Source organism: Sorghum bicolor, chromosome 4 (assembly GCF_000003195.3).
Source record: "Sorghum bicolor cultivar BTx623 chromosome 4, Sorghum_bicolor_NCBIv3, whole genome shotgun sequence".
NCBI lineage: Eukaryota > Viridiplantae > Streptophyta > Magnoliopsida > Poales > Poaceae > Sorghum > Sorghum bicolor.
Window position 1 is genome coordinate 19,792,886 of NC_012873.2, and position 16,232 is coordinate 19,809,117.

Here is a 16,232-nt window from a genome sequence, read left to right on the forward strand (position 1 = left end):
TAAACAAGGCCTAACATGTGTTTTAGGATTTGTTTTGCTCAATAACTGATCAACGACCTGTACTTTGGGCAATTGTAAATTGTAGCAGCTGAAACATCACCTAGAGACAAGCTATTAGTATTCAATTTTGTTATTAAAATCAGATGTTATTAAAATCGGATGTGAAAAAAACCTTTTTCTTTCATTTAGATCGTATAAATTCTTGATCAGTGCAGTGCTGAGTGCATTTGGAAATAATATCCGCAGGACAGCACACTAGCACAGGACACAGGACAGGACGCCACAAGGGTGCCCCAAGCCTGCAGTGACCCGAGCCGAGCCAGACATAAGCTGGTGTAGAGCATCTCGGCAAGCAGGATTAGCTGAGCTCAGCTGGGGCGTGCTGGTGATTTGTGAATGATTGCTTGCCATGTGTGGGACAACCAGATCCTGCGCTGCCCAGCCCAACAATCCATTCCATTACTGCCCACCAGCATCGTCCTGTCCTCTCACCTCCCTCCCTCCTTCTCTGTAGGCTGCAGCCAGCGTACATACATACAACATGCTAAGTTAGACTAGTCCTCTTCTAGTCGCCTCTACCCCGTGTTGCTTGCATCTCCCCGTCAAGCACGCCGCCGCCCCATCGTGCCCTCCGCCTCCTCCCGAACAAAGCCGTCGCGCTGCCTTCCTTGCCGTCCACCGCAGGCAGTCGTTCTAGGACTTGTTGGTCCTCTCCTGCTGCCCTTCTACGGTGGAGGAGGAGAGGAGAGGAGCAGAGCGGAGATCCAACCGTTTTCCGGCTGATTTCTTCTTCTTCTTCTATCTAATTGGTAAGCCTGGGCTGATTCCGCCGTGTCGTGATTTGTCCGGACGGTGCAAATCCCAAATCTTTCCTCGCCACCGAATTCAAATTCAAATCTTTGCTGCGAGATTCCGTCCCGGTTGTCTCAAGTCTATACGCGTCTCTTGTTGGACTAAGTCGCTTAGTTAGTCATGGTTTCGAGATCGGCTTCTTAATGTTTTACAGAAATAACAACAAAAAAAAATCCCTTTCGAGCATCGTATTCTGCTTAATAATTGTTCTGTTCGGCAAAATAACCTGCTTGGTAAGAAACCTGATTTGTTCTTTTCCTCTCTCTTTTGTCTCAACAACTGCAGCTGGGCAAGTTCCGTCGATAGTCGATACTGCTTGTGCTGTTGAACTAATATTAAGTTCCTGCTGCCAGCAAAAGGAGAGCTTCCACAGCTCCTATGGCAAAGCCACTCAATGGCATTAGCCGTAGGTATGTTCACTACCACATCCACAGGATTCATTTTAATATAAGTATAGTTCTTGTTTAGTCTGTAGATTTAACTGCTAGTGTACCTGGTTTTGACAATTTTCTGCCCTCGTTGCTGCTCACCGTAATTTTACTTCCAATGTTTGTCAGCAGCAGTATGCCAAGGTCGAACGAGGGTATGCGGCTCATATTTTCGGCAGTTGTAGGTGTCATGCTGGGTTACCTGTTTGGGATCTCCTTCCCTACAGTCAACATAACCAAGGTAGATTGGCACACTTGCCCCTCTTGTTTTTCTCTCTCATATACTTTCATTAGAGAAGGGGGGGAAACACTAATTGAATGTGTCTCGCAGCTTCACTTCCCTTCGAGTATCATCTCTTATATTGAAGATAGAAACTCTGGCATCACAACCCAGACATTGTTGAACCATGCTTGGGCATCTGCAAACAATCGTAAAAAGAATAGTTCTGAATCTAACACTGATGAAATTCCCAAGGTACTTCCAACACACTAATACCTTCTTGTGTTGCTATATTAGCTGTATTATACTTATATGTCTGTATTGGCCTAAATTAGGTCTCGTATTTTATTATTTTTTTGTTGTCCATTCCTGATTGTTCTTTTGTATACCTATATTACTGCTGTGTGTCTCATCACAATGCAAGTGTTAAGCTTAACTAGTATGTCAAGTCTGTAAATCTAGGATCTCTTTTCGATGCTGGAAGGTAGATCAACTATTACCTAATTACCTTCAAGGGAACTGTGGTAGTTGGTGGCTCAATTTTGGACTGTAAACAATACTAACCATCAACATTTGACCTTCATCCCTGCATAAAACTTATTTATCTGTTTTTCTCAAAATGATCACACAGTTACGTGTGCAGATTTATGTTCCTACAAACCCAAAAGGTGCTGAGAGACTTCCACCAGGCATTGTAGTGTCTGAAACAGATCTTTATCCCCGAAGACTATGGGGTGATCCTAGTGAGGTTCGTGGTTGTTAGCCAGTTTTCAAAACTTCATTGAATTGCTTTTTTTAACCTTTTTCATATACAATCTATGTTCCTAAACATATGCCATTCATCAGGACCTTACTAGCGAGCCGAGGTATCTTGTTACTTTTACTGTTGGTATTGGACAAAAGTCAAATATTGATGCAGCAGTCAAAAAGGTAACTGACAGACTGGCACCTTACCTGCGTATGTTCGGTGCACCAAACATCTAAACTCTGGGACTGATGTACACTAGATTCACATAGTGATTAAACATGTAGTCATTTTATTTGAAATGAGCATGTAGTCCTTTCTTCCAATTTCATGCAAGTTTCTTTTATAGTTTTCAGACAAATTCACCATTATGTTGTTCCATTATGATGGTCGGACTACTGAGTGGGATGAATTTGAGTGGTCTAAAAGAGCAATCCATGTGAGTGTTAGGAAGCAGACAAAATGGTATGTTATTACTATAATTCTACAGTTTCTTTTCATTGCCCCTGTCAATAGAATGTTTTGACTTTCGACTTCAATTTTAATGATGCGCTTCTTGTGTTTATATAAGGTGGTATGCAAAACGATTTTTGCATCCCGACATTGTTGCCAGATATGAATACATTTTCATCTGGGATGAGGATCTAGGTGTAGAGCATTTCAATGCAGAGAAGTAAGCACTACATATTTGCATTCATGTTTTCGTTATGTTCAGCTGGTGTTCATTTTGATTAAGACGTCCTTGCTATTTTTGCAGGTACATTGAGCTTGTTAGAAAGCATGGGTTGGAAATCTCTCAGCCTGGTTTGCAGCCTGATAAAGGACTAACATGGCAAATGACTAAACGACGTGGTGACCAGGAAGTTCACAAGTGAGATGGGAATCTATATTGTTCATTTTTTTAATACTTAATGATGTAATTTATTCGTAATATGTTTCCTTATTACACAGAGTAACTGAGGAGAGACCAGGCTGGTGCACTGATCCACATCTACCACCATGTGCAGCGTAGGGCCAAATTTTTGTTGTGTTTTTAATTTTCATTGTCTAATTAACATTCTAAAAGTTCAAATTTGATGTGCAGATTTGTTGAAATTATGGCAACAGTGTTCTCCAGAAATGCATGGCGCTGTGTATGGCATATGATTCAGGTGAGGTAACATTGCATGCTAAGTCATTAGTTTGTTTAAAGTGGAGTATGCTTAGGCACTGTTTTATGCAGAATGACTTGGTCCATGGATGGGGTCTTGACTTTGCTCTGAGGAAATGTGTGGAGGTATTCCGTGCCATTGTCATGCATAATACTTCACCTCCCCATTTCTTTGATAATCCAAGGATTAGCCACACAGTTCATGCCTTTCCTCTCACAGGATAGCACATATCAGCATCAACAGTTATATGATTACCAACTTAATTAGTGCTTTTTAGAGTTTTAGGGCATAGCACCAGTCTTTCAACTAATCGCCAAAAGACGGTTCAAGCCATTACAGCATAGAAGATGGCATACCATCTGAAAAAAACACTGTAAATGTGTTTTCGACTTTGGATGTTATATGTACGTTATACTGAGCTGGGACTCTTTTACTTTAATTTATAGCCGGCTCATGAGAAGATTGGAGTTGTTGATGCTCAATGGATTGTTCATCAAGCAGTTCCTTCACTTGGGAACCAGGGCAAGTCAGATAATGGAAGAGCACCATGGGAAGGGGTAAGGCAGTTCTTACTCGTATTATGTTATTTGGGTTTTTTTTTCACAGTACATTATATTTTAAATGCATGAATTTTGACTGTTACGGCATCCACTATGTGTCCATATGGATTTTGTTTAACTGTTTAAACTTGGATGTCCACCACAGGTAAGAGCACGCTGCAGAAAAGAATGGGGGATATTTCAGACAAGGCTGGCTGATGCGGAGAAGGCTTATTACCTGGAGCGAGGCATCACACCCCCGAATTCAACAGTAGTTTAGATGAATACATGCTCCTCACATGCCACGGCAAGGTTTCTGTTGCGGGAACCTGCTGCAAACTGGCATGTTCATCGAAGCTGCTGCAGCCCAGGGCAAATCCCATATTTGTATATTAGGAGCCCCACGAATCGCCATGATTAATCTTAGTGTCGTTCACTTCTTTTTAATGTCATTTTTTGGTTAGTGAGACTAGCTGCGATGTAAGTAGGAGATATAGCAGGGACCGTGATGATACGCATTTGTGTATTAATGACCTGATGCAATATGGATGTTGATAATCCTTTTCTCAGTTTCAGTATGTAAATTGTTTGTTCTAAGCCAGCTTTGTGCAACTGGGTCAAATACTGCGGTGAGCTAGTCATTTGAAGAACTATGAAGGTTTCGTTCAACTAGGACTGAAAGCAAAATTGTCTTCAAGTCAGAGTAATCCCTGCATGACATCTGACTAAACTATCCCTGACTTGCCCGATACATATAGTCAACATAAAAGCAGGTACATGGAAGGTTCCGGAGACTGGTGACTGGGTTGTACGAAGATATCTTGTGTGAGAACTACAAGGCTAGTCAGTCATTGAAAATTTTATGTGAGTTTTATTTACATTAAATAGGTTGTCATATAGGTATTTTTAATAACATGACAGTGTATTTAAGAAGAGAGAAAAGAAATGAGTTCTATTTAAATAAAGCTCTTTGTCATGATTAACAATTTTTTATGAGTCTTGGAATTAAATGTCTATAAAATTATAGAATTAAACTATTCAATAAGAGTTTCAAACAAGAATTAAACTCGTTTTGTTGTATCTAATTTTATAAAGCTCTTTGGCATGTTTTATCTAATTTTATTTTATTTTATATGACACGGTAGTTTTATAAACAATGCTATAAGACTCGCCCCTAAGACTGGCCAGGCTGGCCTAAGACAACTTCGCAAAGGAAACTAGCAAGCTGTCAGGGTGAGTCATCAAGCCTTAGATATCCGTGACCAGGGGTGTCGTGACTCCTTCCAAGGAAGGATCTTAGCTGTACCAGCTGGAGACGTAGCCAATTTAGCTTTGATAATATGATCTGCGCCCAGTTTGGAAATGAGATTTTTTTTGTTATTCTTATGTTTTATCCCTATGAAAATATACTAATTCCTACAATTTTCTATAGCATTCATGTGAATTCTTGGGTTTCAAACATGCCATAAAGATTTAATGGTTGCTTGGTCGCCAACATTCATTTGCCATAACGTAGGTGCAGTAGCATCAAAAATCGGTGCATGGACGCTTGCTGGTGCGTGCCACCCATCATTACGGGCAAGTTCGAAAACGGCTCCGTGCAGTATAGCGGCGACTAGCTCTCCTACCCCCTCCACCTCCGTCCAGGTGTGGACGCTTGCCTGTGCGTATCTCTCTCCGCTGCGGGTGGGTCAACAAGAACATTGGTAAATTTTCTAAACGAAAGCTCAGCTGAGATCATTCTGGGCTAGCGACAAGGTTATGTTTCTTAAAGACGTCACTGGAAAACCTCCTGCTGCTTGCCTAGATCGGATATCCCTTGACACAAGGCTCAGGTGAAAGCCTTGCCAAGCTCGTGTTTGACTGACTCTGTGGAGACATCGTTGAAGAGTTTTTATGCCTTGGCCTATAGTTTTCTCTCTCTTTTTGTTGTATATGTGGTTGTTATTGTTTTCTTATTAATGGATATATGCCACAATCTAACCCTTCTAGTACAGGGTTTTTGCCTCATTTCCTAAGAACAAGGTTGCTAATGATAAATTAATATTATTTATGTGGGGATTCTCCGCGGTGAGAGTTAAAAAATTTCAGCATGTTGCGTACTGTAGCGGCGCAATCGTTGTCACCAACCATAGGAAAGACAAATTTGTTGTGGCTGTCGTATATTTGGCGGCGTGGCATGTGGAATTAATCCTTTTCTTAAATAGGTTCGTTTATTGGAGCTTGAGTTGTGGTTAGTTTGCTCCCTCTAAGGCCTGTCTCAATAGAAGTTTTATAGCAATTTTATACATATTAAATATGCTAAGGTGACATAATATTGATGAAAAATGAGATGATGAGAGTTTCGTAAGAGTAGAGATAGTTCCATAGAAATAAAACTCTTGTATATTATTTTTAAAATACAAGTGTTTTGAAAACAAGGTCAATAACCACATCCGACTCCTTAGCGTGCGCCTGGTAGACCCGCGGCACCGCCGCGGGCGCGATCACGCTGCTCGGCCTGCGGCTCTGGCTCTGCCTCTGCTCCAGGGCCTGGACCCACGCGCCCAACTCCGCCAAGCCTGCCCCAGACTCGGCGGCAGCATGCTCGGCGTGGGCGAGCCGGTGGTCGTGGCCGGTGAGCACCTGTGCAGCCGTGTATTAGTCCGCCCGGCGACACATGGCGCGGCGGGCGCGTGGTGTGGCTAAATGGACAGGAAACCGGGAAATAGAGCACTTCACAGCTAAATGGAGCACTTCACGGCGAAATTAAGACTAGTCTAAGAAGAAAGTTGGTATCTCCAATAGATATTGCCTCATCGATGACATTTTGACAACTAATTTCTGTCTAGTATAGGAGTACATCGGTACAAAATAAATATAGTGCATAAATCAACTTATATATTCAAAAGTCCTTATCGATCGACTAACACTTTGGATAGTCTCCGTTTTTCAAGTAAAATTCAGCAGTCCTCGAAATTATCTAAAGCTGTCATCTAGCTCCTAAAAGTCTAAACATGCATTTTTAGTTCTTTTGAACTTATGGCCTTATTTAGTTCACCATAAAATCCCGTCACATTGAATTTTACGGTACATACATAAAACATTAAATATAGATAAAAAACAACTAATTGCATAATTTATATGTAATTTACGAGACAAATCTTTGAGCCTAGTTAATCCATGGTTGGATAGTAATTGTCAAATAAAATCGAAAGTGTTATCAAAAACTTTTCACCTCATTAACTAAACAAGGCCTATGACATTAACTAAACAAGGCCTATATATGACGAGTCTCATCCAGGTTCAGACAGACACTTACCGGGCCTGCTACCCTATATGGCATGTCTATTCCATGCTTACATGACTTTGACAGATATATATGACCCATGTGTTAGCTGTAAAGCTCCACCTTAAAAAAATTGTATTTTCTTTGTGACGGCCTCGGATAAAGATGATTTTTATATAAAAATTGTAATCCTTAATAAGATCTATAACATCATAGTTTTGAATTTTATTATTTGAGATTGTTAAGCTGCTAAAAAAATAAAGTTTTAGCAATGTATTTATCGTGTACCAAGGCTTGTCGGCTTAGAAAATTATGTCTTTCTTGTATGGGGCTGGATAAAGATATTTTGCATATGAAAATTATAGACAATGAGATCTACAAATTAATAGTTTTGAGTTTTGTCATTTATAGTCACTAGAATGGTCAAAAAGTAATATAAAGTTTTAGCGGCATATTAATCATGTACTAATCCTTAATGCCTTAGAAAAATATTTTTTTCTTGTACTTATGGGTGGACAGAGGAGGGAGATGGCTCCCATGCATCAGCTGAGTGGAATGAGATAAAAGTAGTGGGAGTATTTTAGTCTATACGAAAATACAATGCATTGCAACTGATGGTCCTAATGCTTTTGCTAGCGTAGGAAATGGCATGGCTAAGGTTTGCTCGGAACTATAATGGCATGATTTTAAATAGATGAATAATAATAATATATCTCGGAACTAAAACATTTATCATGTCACCTATCTAATTAACCCTAGAGAATATGGCATGGATTCAATTATTATGTTTGTTATAGTACAAAGGATTACATCCCTCTATCAATAAAATTGTTTGAGACCCAAACCACCATGTATATTTGGAGCAAGTTTACCCAGTCCCCAACTTGATCAACATAGCTAAATATAAGTTTGCTCCAATAGAGCTCCTACTAGAACCCTCAAATTTGAATGGATATCTAAATCCTCCCTCTGGCCCTCATTGCTGGGGGCTTAGCTTCATGCTCTGTATCTACATCAGTTTTAGTTGTGCGTGCTTTTATTTCGCACGAGGGTCTTTAATATCGCCGCTCCCTCCATGAACCTTGGTCGCTTCCCCTTTCTCTCCATGTGGATCCCCTATCACTACTACAGAATGAGGCATTGGTCGATGCCTAAAATGGCCAAAAACCTTGGTCTTTTTGTGGCCCGGGGTTAAAGGCCCCTTTAACACCAGTTCATAACACGAACCGGTGCTAAAGGGTCCTGCCCAACGGCTACTGACAGGTGCTGTCGGGGCAGGGACCCTTTAGGCCGAGGCAAAGCCTTTAGCACCGGTTTGTGTGACCCTTTAGCACCGGTTTTTGCCCTGAACCGGTGCTAATATAAAGGTCCGGTTTATAGGCCGGCTCCCTCCTCCCCTCTGCCCATTTGAAACCGAGAGCACCATTGTTGTTCTTGGAGCTTCTTCTTCCTTGTTCTTCATTTGTTCTTCATCTCCGACGCCCATCGTTGATCTTCTTCGACTCCGTCATCGTTTCTTCGTGCTTGGAGGTGACTAACTTTAGTATTTCTTGTCTTTTTTATGCTGTTTTTGGCTTGTGATGTTCCCATTATTTTTAGCTCAAATCCACTTTATTATTTTTTATCATTCACATGAACTAGTATCCATATATATATATATATCATATTTCATGGTTGACCTAGTATTAATATAATTTTGCAAGAATGAATTATAGTATCTTTTTATGATCTTAGAAAGTAGGATAGTTCAAATTAATTGGTTTGTTAATATCACTTGATTTATTTTTATTACTACCTAATGTCCATTGTATAATTTAGAAGATTTGTTGAACTAACTAGACAAATAAAGGATATTATTAGGTTCTTCTTTAATCATACATGTTTACTAGTAAATGTGGAATTTATAATTATTTAAAAATTGAGTATGGATAGTAGATGGCAACCGTGACTGGGTCTTCGGTCTCTCAACGGGTTCAAAAGCGATACCGGCCGGAATTCCCTCTCATTACTTGTGGCAAGTGTGGGCAGAAGATTGTGATGGAGTACAAAGTGTCGAAAGAGGGAGTAAACAAGGGTCGTATATTCTATAAGTGTCCGGATCGTAATGTGAGTTATTTCCGGACATTTGCTTATAAGTGCTTATTTTTTTAAATGATATAAATTAAACTTTTGATTCTCTCTTTTAATTTCAGTGGGACGGTACCGGCGGATGTACAGGTTGGTACTGGGAGGAAGAATACATTGAACACATTAAGAAATCTTTTGCACAGGTGGTTGAGGCTGAAGGTGGTGAGGCAGTGAGCCGACGAAAGGAGTTCAATGATGTTGATCAAGTGAATGATCTATCTATTATAGTTGGGACCGGACGCGAACTAATTATGTTGCTTAAGTGCATTTTAGTTTTGGTTTTTTAGTGCTAGTTGTGATTGTATTTGTTGTAGCCAAGCTTTCTTGAATTAATCAACTATGTATCTTAGACATGTTGTGCAATAAGATGAGAAACTATATGTGTGCATGGTTTTCATAATATATATGTTATATTTAATGCAGATGGTAACACGTAATTGGATGTATAATGCCGATCGGTGCTCCGAAGAGTTCATTAATGGCGTGCACTATTTCTTAAGTGTGGCCGAGACAAATAAGAGGGACGGTTTCATGTGCTGTCCATGTGCCGTGTGCAAGAATTTAACGGAATATTCTAACTCAAGAACTCTTCATTCACACTTATTAAAGTCTGGTTTCGTACCAAATTATATTTGTTGGACCAAGCATGGAGAAAGCAGGATTATAATGGATGAAGGTGAAGAAGAAGAAGAAGAATTGGAGCATGCCAATATTATTGCTCAGTACGGTGGCTTCAATGATGTTGCAATGGGGGGAGATAATGAAGAAGAGGTAGCGGCAGAAGATGATCGGGGCGATGATGCTTTTGGTGATGCCATCCGTGATGCACAAAGAGAATGTGAAAGTGATAAAGAGAAATCCAAGTTCGAGCGCATGCTAGAGGACCACAGGAAATTTCTATATCCCACCGCTGAAGAGGGGCAAAAAAAGCTGGGTACCACACTGGAATTGCTGCAATGGAAGACAAAGAATGGTATATCTGACAAGGCATTTGGGCAGTTATTGAAGATCATAAAAAAGATGCTTCCAAAAGGCAACGAATTGCCCACCACTACGTATGAAGCAAAACAGGTTGTCTACCCTTTGGGATTAGAAATCCAGAAGATACACGCATGTCCTAATGACTGCATCCTCTACCGTGGGGAGGAATACGAGAATTTGGATGCATGTCCAGTATGTAAGGCATCACGGTATAAGATTAGACGAGATGATCCTGGCGATGTTGAGGGTGAAGAACGTCATAGGAAGAAAATTCCTGCCAAAGTTATGTGGTATGCTCCTATAATACCACGATTAAAACGTCTGTTCAGAAATAAGGACAATGCAAAGTTGTTGTGGTGGCATAAAGAAGACCGTAAGATAGACAATATGCTGAGAGACCCTGTCGATGGATCCCAGTGGAGAGCGATAGACAGAGAATTCCCAGATTTTGCAGATGATGCTAGAAACTTGCGGTTCGCCTTAAGTACAGATGGTATGAATCCTTTCGGTGAGCAGAGCAGTAGTCACAGCACTTGGCCAGTTACTCTATGTATCTACAACCTTCCTCCATGGCTATGCATGAAGCAGAAGTTTATTGTGATGCCGGTGCTTATCCAAGGACCGAAGCAACCTGGCAATGACATAGATGTCTACCTGAGGCCATTAGTTGAGGAACTTCAACTTTTATGGAGCAAACCAGGAGTTCGCGTGTGGGATGAGTACAAACAAGAGCACTTTGACCTGCGAGCATTGCTGTTTGTAACAATCAATGATTGGCCAGCTCTGAGTAATCTTTCAGGCCAGTCAAACAAGGGATATAATGCATGCACACATTGTTATGAAGACCTTGACTGTGTATTTTGAAAAAATGTCGAAAGGTCGTGGACCTTAGCCACCGTCGGTTTCTTCCTATGAACCACCCAGTACGAAAGAAAGGCAAGCATTTTAAAGGCAAGGCAGACTACCGGACCAAACCTCTCAATCGAACTGGGGATGATGTACTCGAAATAGTCAAGGATATAAAAGTGGTATTTGGAAAGGGACGAGGCAGTGAACCTATTCCCAAGGATGCTAAGGGACATGTACCCATGTGGAAGAAGAAATCCATATTTTGGGAGCTACCTTACTGGAATGTCCTAGAGGTCCGCAACGCGATCGACGTGATGCATCTGACAAAGAATCTTTGTGTGAACTTGCTCGAATTCATGGGTGTCTACGGGAAGTCTAAGGATTCACTTGAAGCACGACAAGACTTGCAGCGCATGAAAAAACGAGACAACCTGCATCCAGAAAAGACAGACGATGGACGTCATTACTTAAGCCCTGCTAGCTACACTCTGAGCAAAGAAGAGATGGAAAGCATGTTTGAATGTCTTAGCAGCATCAAGGTCCCATCTAGATTCTCCTCCAATATCAAGGGAATAATTAATATGCTAGAGAAGAAATTCCTGAACTTGATGTCCCATGACTGTAACGTTCTAATGACGCAATTGCTGCCGGTGGTTTTAAGAGGAATTTTACCTCCACACGTACGTCTAGCCACCGTAAAGCTATGTGCATTCCTCAATGCAATTTCTCAGAAGGCAATCAATCCAGAGCAACTAGCTACTCTGCAGAATGATGTCATTCAATGTCTCGTCAGCTTTGAGTTGGTGTTCTCTCCATCCTTCTTCGATATCATGACACACCTCCTTGTTCATCTGATCAAATAGATTCGTATTCTCGGTCCTATGTTCCTACACAACATGTTCTCCTTCGAGAGATTCATGGGTGTCCTAAAGAAATATGTCCATAGTCGTTCCCGGCTAGAAGGAAGCATTGCCAAGGGCTACGGAACAGAGGAGGTCATAGAGTTCTGTGTTGACTTTATTCCAGACCTTAACCCAATTGGCATTCCTGAATCTCGACACGAGGGCAGACTCAACGGAAAGGGAACACTTGGGAAGAAAACATATATTGGTACGAGAGACGATTACTTCAATAAAGCACACTACACAGTTCTCCAGAACTCCTCATTGGTGGAACCAAATGTTGAGGTACACAAAGATTTCCTACGGTCCCAGTGGCCCGGGAAGAATGAAGCTTGGATAATGCGTCAGCACATGGAAACTTTTGGCGATTGGTTGCGCAAAAAATGTCAAGGTGATGAAAACATTGATGAGCAACTTTATTTGTTGGCCACGCAACCATCATGGCATGTCCTCACGTACAAAGGGTACGAGATAAATGGTAACACATTTTACACAGTTGGCCAAGATAAAAGGAGCACCAACCAAAATAGTGGTGTACGCGTGGATGCCATGGATCCAAATGGGAACAGACAAACATATTATGGACGCATAGAAGACATATAGGAACTAGTCTATGCAGCTAATTTTAAAGTTCCTTTGTTCTGGTGCCAATAGGTGAAGATGACCGGAGGTGGGGTAACAGTCGACAAGGAGTATGGGATGACAACCGTGGACCTTAACAATAGTGGGTTCAGAGACGAACCATTCGTCCTTGCTGCAGACGTGAGTCATGTGTTCTATGTCAAAGATATGTCTACGAAACCAAAGAGAGGAAAAAATGATGACCACTCAATCATCAATGAGCCAAAGCGCCACATTGTCCTTTCTGGGAAAAGAAACATTGTCAGACATGTCAGGCGATTACGAAAGGGATGATCGAATTCTGCCCTTCATAGTCAACAAAGACCCAAGCATTCTGTTAAACAATGAGGATACTCCTTGGTTACGGCAGGATCATAACCAAGGGTCATACGTCAAGAAGAAGTTCATTGTTGTGTCGGCTTAACATAAAGTCATGTTTAATAGTATGTGTTGTAAAATGTACGAATTCTGAGAATTGTATGAAACTATATTTGAGAATTGTGAATTTTGATGAGTGTAGCAAACTTTGTATTCATGACTTTTCCATTTTGGACCATCTAGAGTTCGGTCAAAGAGTGTTTTTGTAAAAACCAATACTTTGACTTTGGTCAAACTTGGTTAAATGACAAACTAAATTACTTAAAATGAAAAAATTTTGAATACCAAGTTGTTAGATATCATCAAGATCTAAACTTTTTATATACACAATTTTTTTATTTGAGAAAGCTTAAGTTAACAATACCCACCAAATCTTGAATCTCACACAAACTATATGAAACTATATGTGTCAATTGTGGATTTTCAACTACACCTTCCCAAAACTTTGTCAAATGCAAAAATGGTATATATATTAAATGTAGATTTTGATGAGTGGAACAATATTGGTATTCATGACTTTTCCATTCGAGACCATCTAGGGTTCCGAAACCGCTGCGTGGCTATGAATTCTCTGAAAATTCAAAATTCAATGGTTCAAACTTTTCCAGATGAAAAGTTGACCATTAGACAAAATGTAGAACTTGATGAGTGTAACAAACTTTGTATTCATGACTTTTCCATTTGGGACCATCTAGGGTTTGGTCAAAGGGTGTTTTTGTAAAAACCAATGCTTTGACTTTGGTCAAACTTGATCAAATGGCCCATTTGATCACTTCAAATGAAAAAATTTTGAATACAAAGTTGTTAGAGATCATTAAGATCTACATTTGATATATTGTCCATTTTTTCATTTAGATAAATTTGAGCCAATCCTAAGCACATTTGTTCAAAATCCAAGACGGGTTTTGGTAAAACTTGGTCAAATGACAAACTAAATTACTTAAAATGAAAAAAATTTGAATACCAAGTTGTTAGATATCATCAAGATCTAAACTTTTTATATACATAATTTTTCCGTTTGAGAAAGTTTAAGTTAACAATACCCACCAAATCTTGAATCTCACACAAACTATATGAAACTATATGTGTCAATTGTGGATTTTCAACTACACCTTTCCAAAACTTTGTCAAATGCAAAAATGGTCTATATATTAAATGTAGATTTTGATGAGTGGAACAATATTGGTATTCATGACTTTTCCATTCGAGACCATCTAGGGTTCTGAAACCGCTGCGTGGCTATGAATTCTCTAAAAATTTAAAATTCAATGGTTCAAACTTTTCCAAATGAAAAGTTGACCATTAGACAAAATGTAGAACTTGATGAGTGTAATAAATGTTGTATTCATGACTTTTCCATTTGGGACCATCTAGGGTTCGGTCAAAGGATGTGTTCATCAAGATATATATTTTTATATGATAAATAGATTTTTTATTTGATGAAAACTGTACCCTACTAGCATTCCTAGTAATAAATAACAAAAATAAAAAGTTTAACGTTAATATGATGTGAAATAGATTTCCAGTTGATTGGATATAGTTTTTGTAAATTTATTGGAATAATATATTTTTGCATTAACAAAATACTAAACATTTCTTACAAAATTATTGCAAATTATAAAAATACAGTAAGGTATTTAAGGTTAAAAATTTTCATGTGTACATTAAAAAATTACAATATATGTCTCTGTTTAAAAAATATTATGGAAAATATTTAATTTACTATACAATTTATAATATAAACTGTATATATAAACACTTTAAAACCCTTAACTAATAACAGGGCCTTTAGCATCGGCCCATAGTGGGAACCGGTGCTAAAGGGTCCTGAAAATTTCAGGAGCCCGCCCTAGCGCGCGCAAGTCCCTTTAGCACCGGTCCGTGGCTGGCACCGGTGCTAAAGGGTCCCTTTAGCACCGGCTAGTAACACGAGCCGGTGCTAAAGGGTCACCATTTAACACCGGCTCGTGTTACCAGCCGGTGTTAAAGACCCTTTAGCACCTGTTCTAGCCACGGACCGGTGCTAAAGGGTCCGCCCCTATATAAACGCTCAGGCGCCCTGGATCCGGCAGTTCCTTCGTCTTCGTCTTCGTCGAGCAGCGTCAACGCGTTCATCTTCGCCACCGTCATTTCATCTCCCTCGCCGCCGCGACCGTCTCTTCCAGCGCCGCCGCGGCCCTCCACCAGCGCCATCGCCGCGGCCATCCACCAGAGCCGCCGCAGCGGCCCACCAGCACCGGCCGTCTTCTTCCACGTCGATCTCCGGCCATCTCCTTGCTATGTACTAGATCAATCGAACTCCGGCTAACTAATCTGCAAAATGAATGAATTGTTATGATATATATATATAAATATATACATATATACAATTGTTTATCATAAATATATATAACAAATGTATATATATATATAATAAATGTATATAATAAATATATATATATTTATATATATGTACATATATACATTTATATATATTGTGTTTTGAATTGTTATTATATATATATATACATATATACAATTGTTTATCATAAATTTATTCTAGTAGTGTTTTGTATATATTATTGTAGTACTATTATTCTAGTATTATTTTTATATATTAATCTAGTATATTATTAATTCTAGTGTTTTGTATATATTATTGTTTGTACTATTATTCTAGTATTATTTTTATATATTAATCTAGTATATTATTAATTCTAGTGTTTTGTATATATTATTGTTTGTACTATTATTCTAGTATTATTTTTTATATATTATTCTACTATATTATTAATTCTAGTGTTTTGTATATATTATTGTCTGTACTATTATTCTAGTATTATTTTTAGTATATTATTCTAGTATATTATTAATTCTAGTGTTTTGTATATATTATTGTTTGTACTATTATTCTAGTATTATTTTTAGTATTATTCTAGTATTATTTTTAGTATATTATTCTAGTATATTATTAATTCTTGTGTTTTGTATATATTATTGTTTGTACTATTATTCTAGTATTATTTTTAGTATTATTTTTTAGTATATTATTCTAGTGTATTGCTTGGCTTAAAAGACTTTTTAGTATATTATCAATTCTAGTATTTTAGTATATTATGAATTCTAGTGTTATTGTTAGTATTATTTTTTTAATATATTATTCTAGTGTATTTCTTATCTTATATAGAATAT

At 38.9% G+C, this 16,232-nt stretch overlaps 1 protein-coding gene across 4 annotated transcripts; it reads left to right on the forward strand.

Annotated features, from left to right (window-relative positions):
• Nucleotides 442–4,532, forward strand: LOC110434969. Of its 4 annotated transcripts, none has more exons than XM_021460111.1 (14): nt 448–809; nt 1,138–1,262; nt 1,410–1,521; nt 1,612–1,755; nt 2,144–2,248; nt 2,347–2,430; nt 2,595–2,710; nt 2,817–2,918; nt 3,003–3,116; nt 3,197–3,253; nt 3,330–3,396; nt 3,468–3,521; nt 3,843–3,953; nt 4,102–4,532. In XM_021460111.1, exons 2-14 carry the CDS (start codon nt 1,231–1,233, stop codon nt 4,213–4,215), a joined length of 1,212 nt encoding a protein of 403 aa, XP_021315786.1. In that variant the 5' UTR covers nt 448–809; nt 1,138–1,230; the 3' UTR covers nt 4,216–4,532. The 4 variants fall into 4 exon arrangements, with proteins under 4 accessions (XP_021315789.1, XP_021315786.1, XP_021315788.1 ...); XM_021460113.1 differs by having other exon boundaries at nt 1,416–1,521; XM_021460112.1 differs by having other exon boundaries at nt 450–809; nt 1,413–1,521.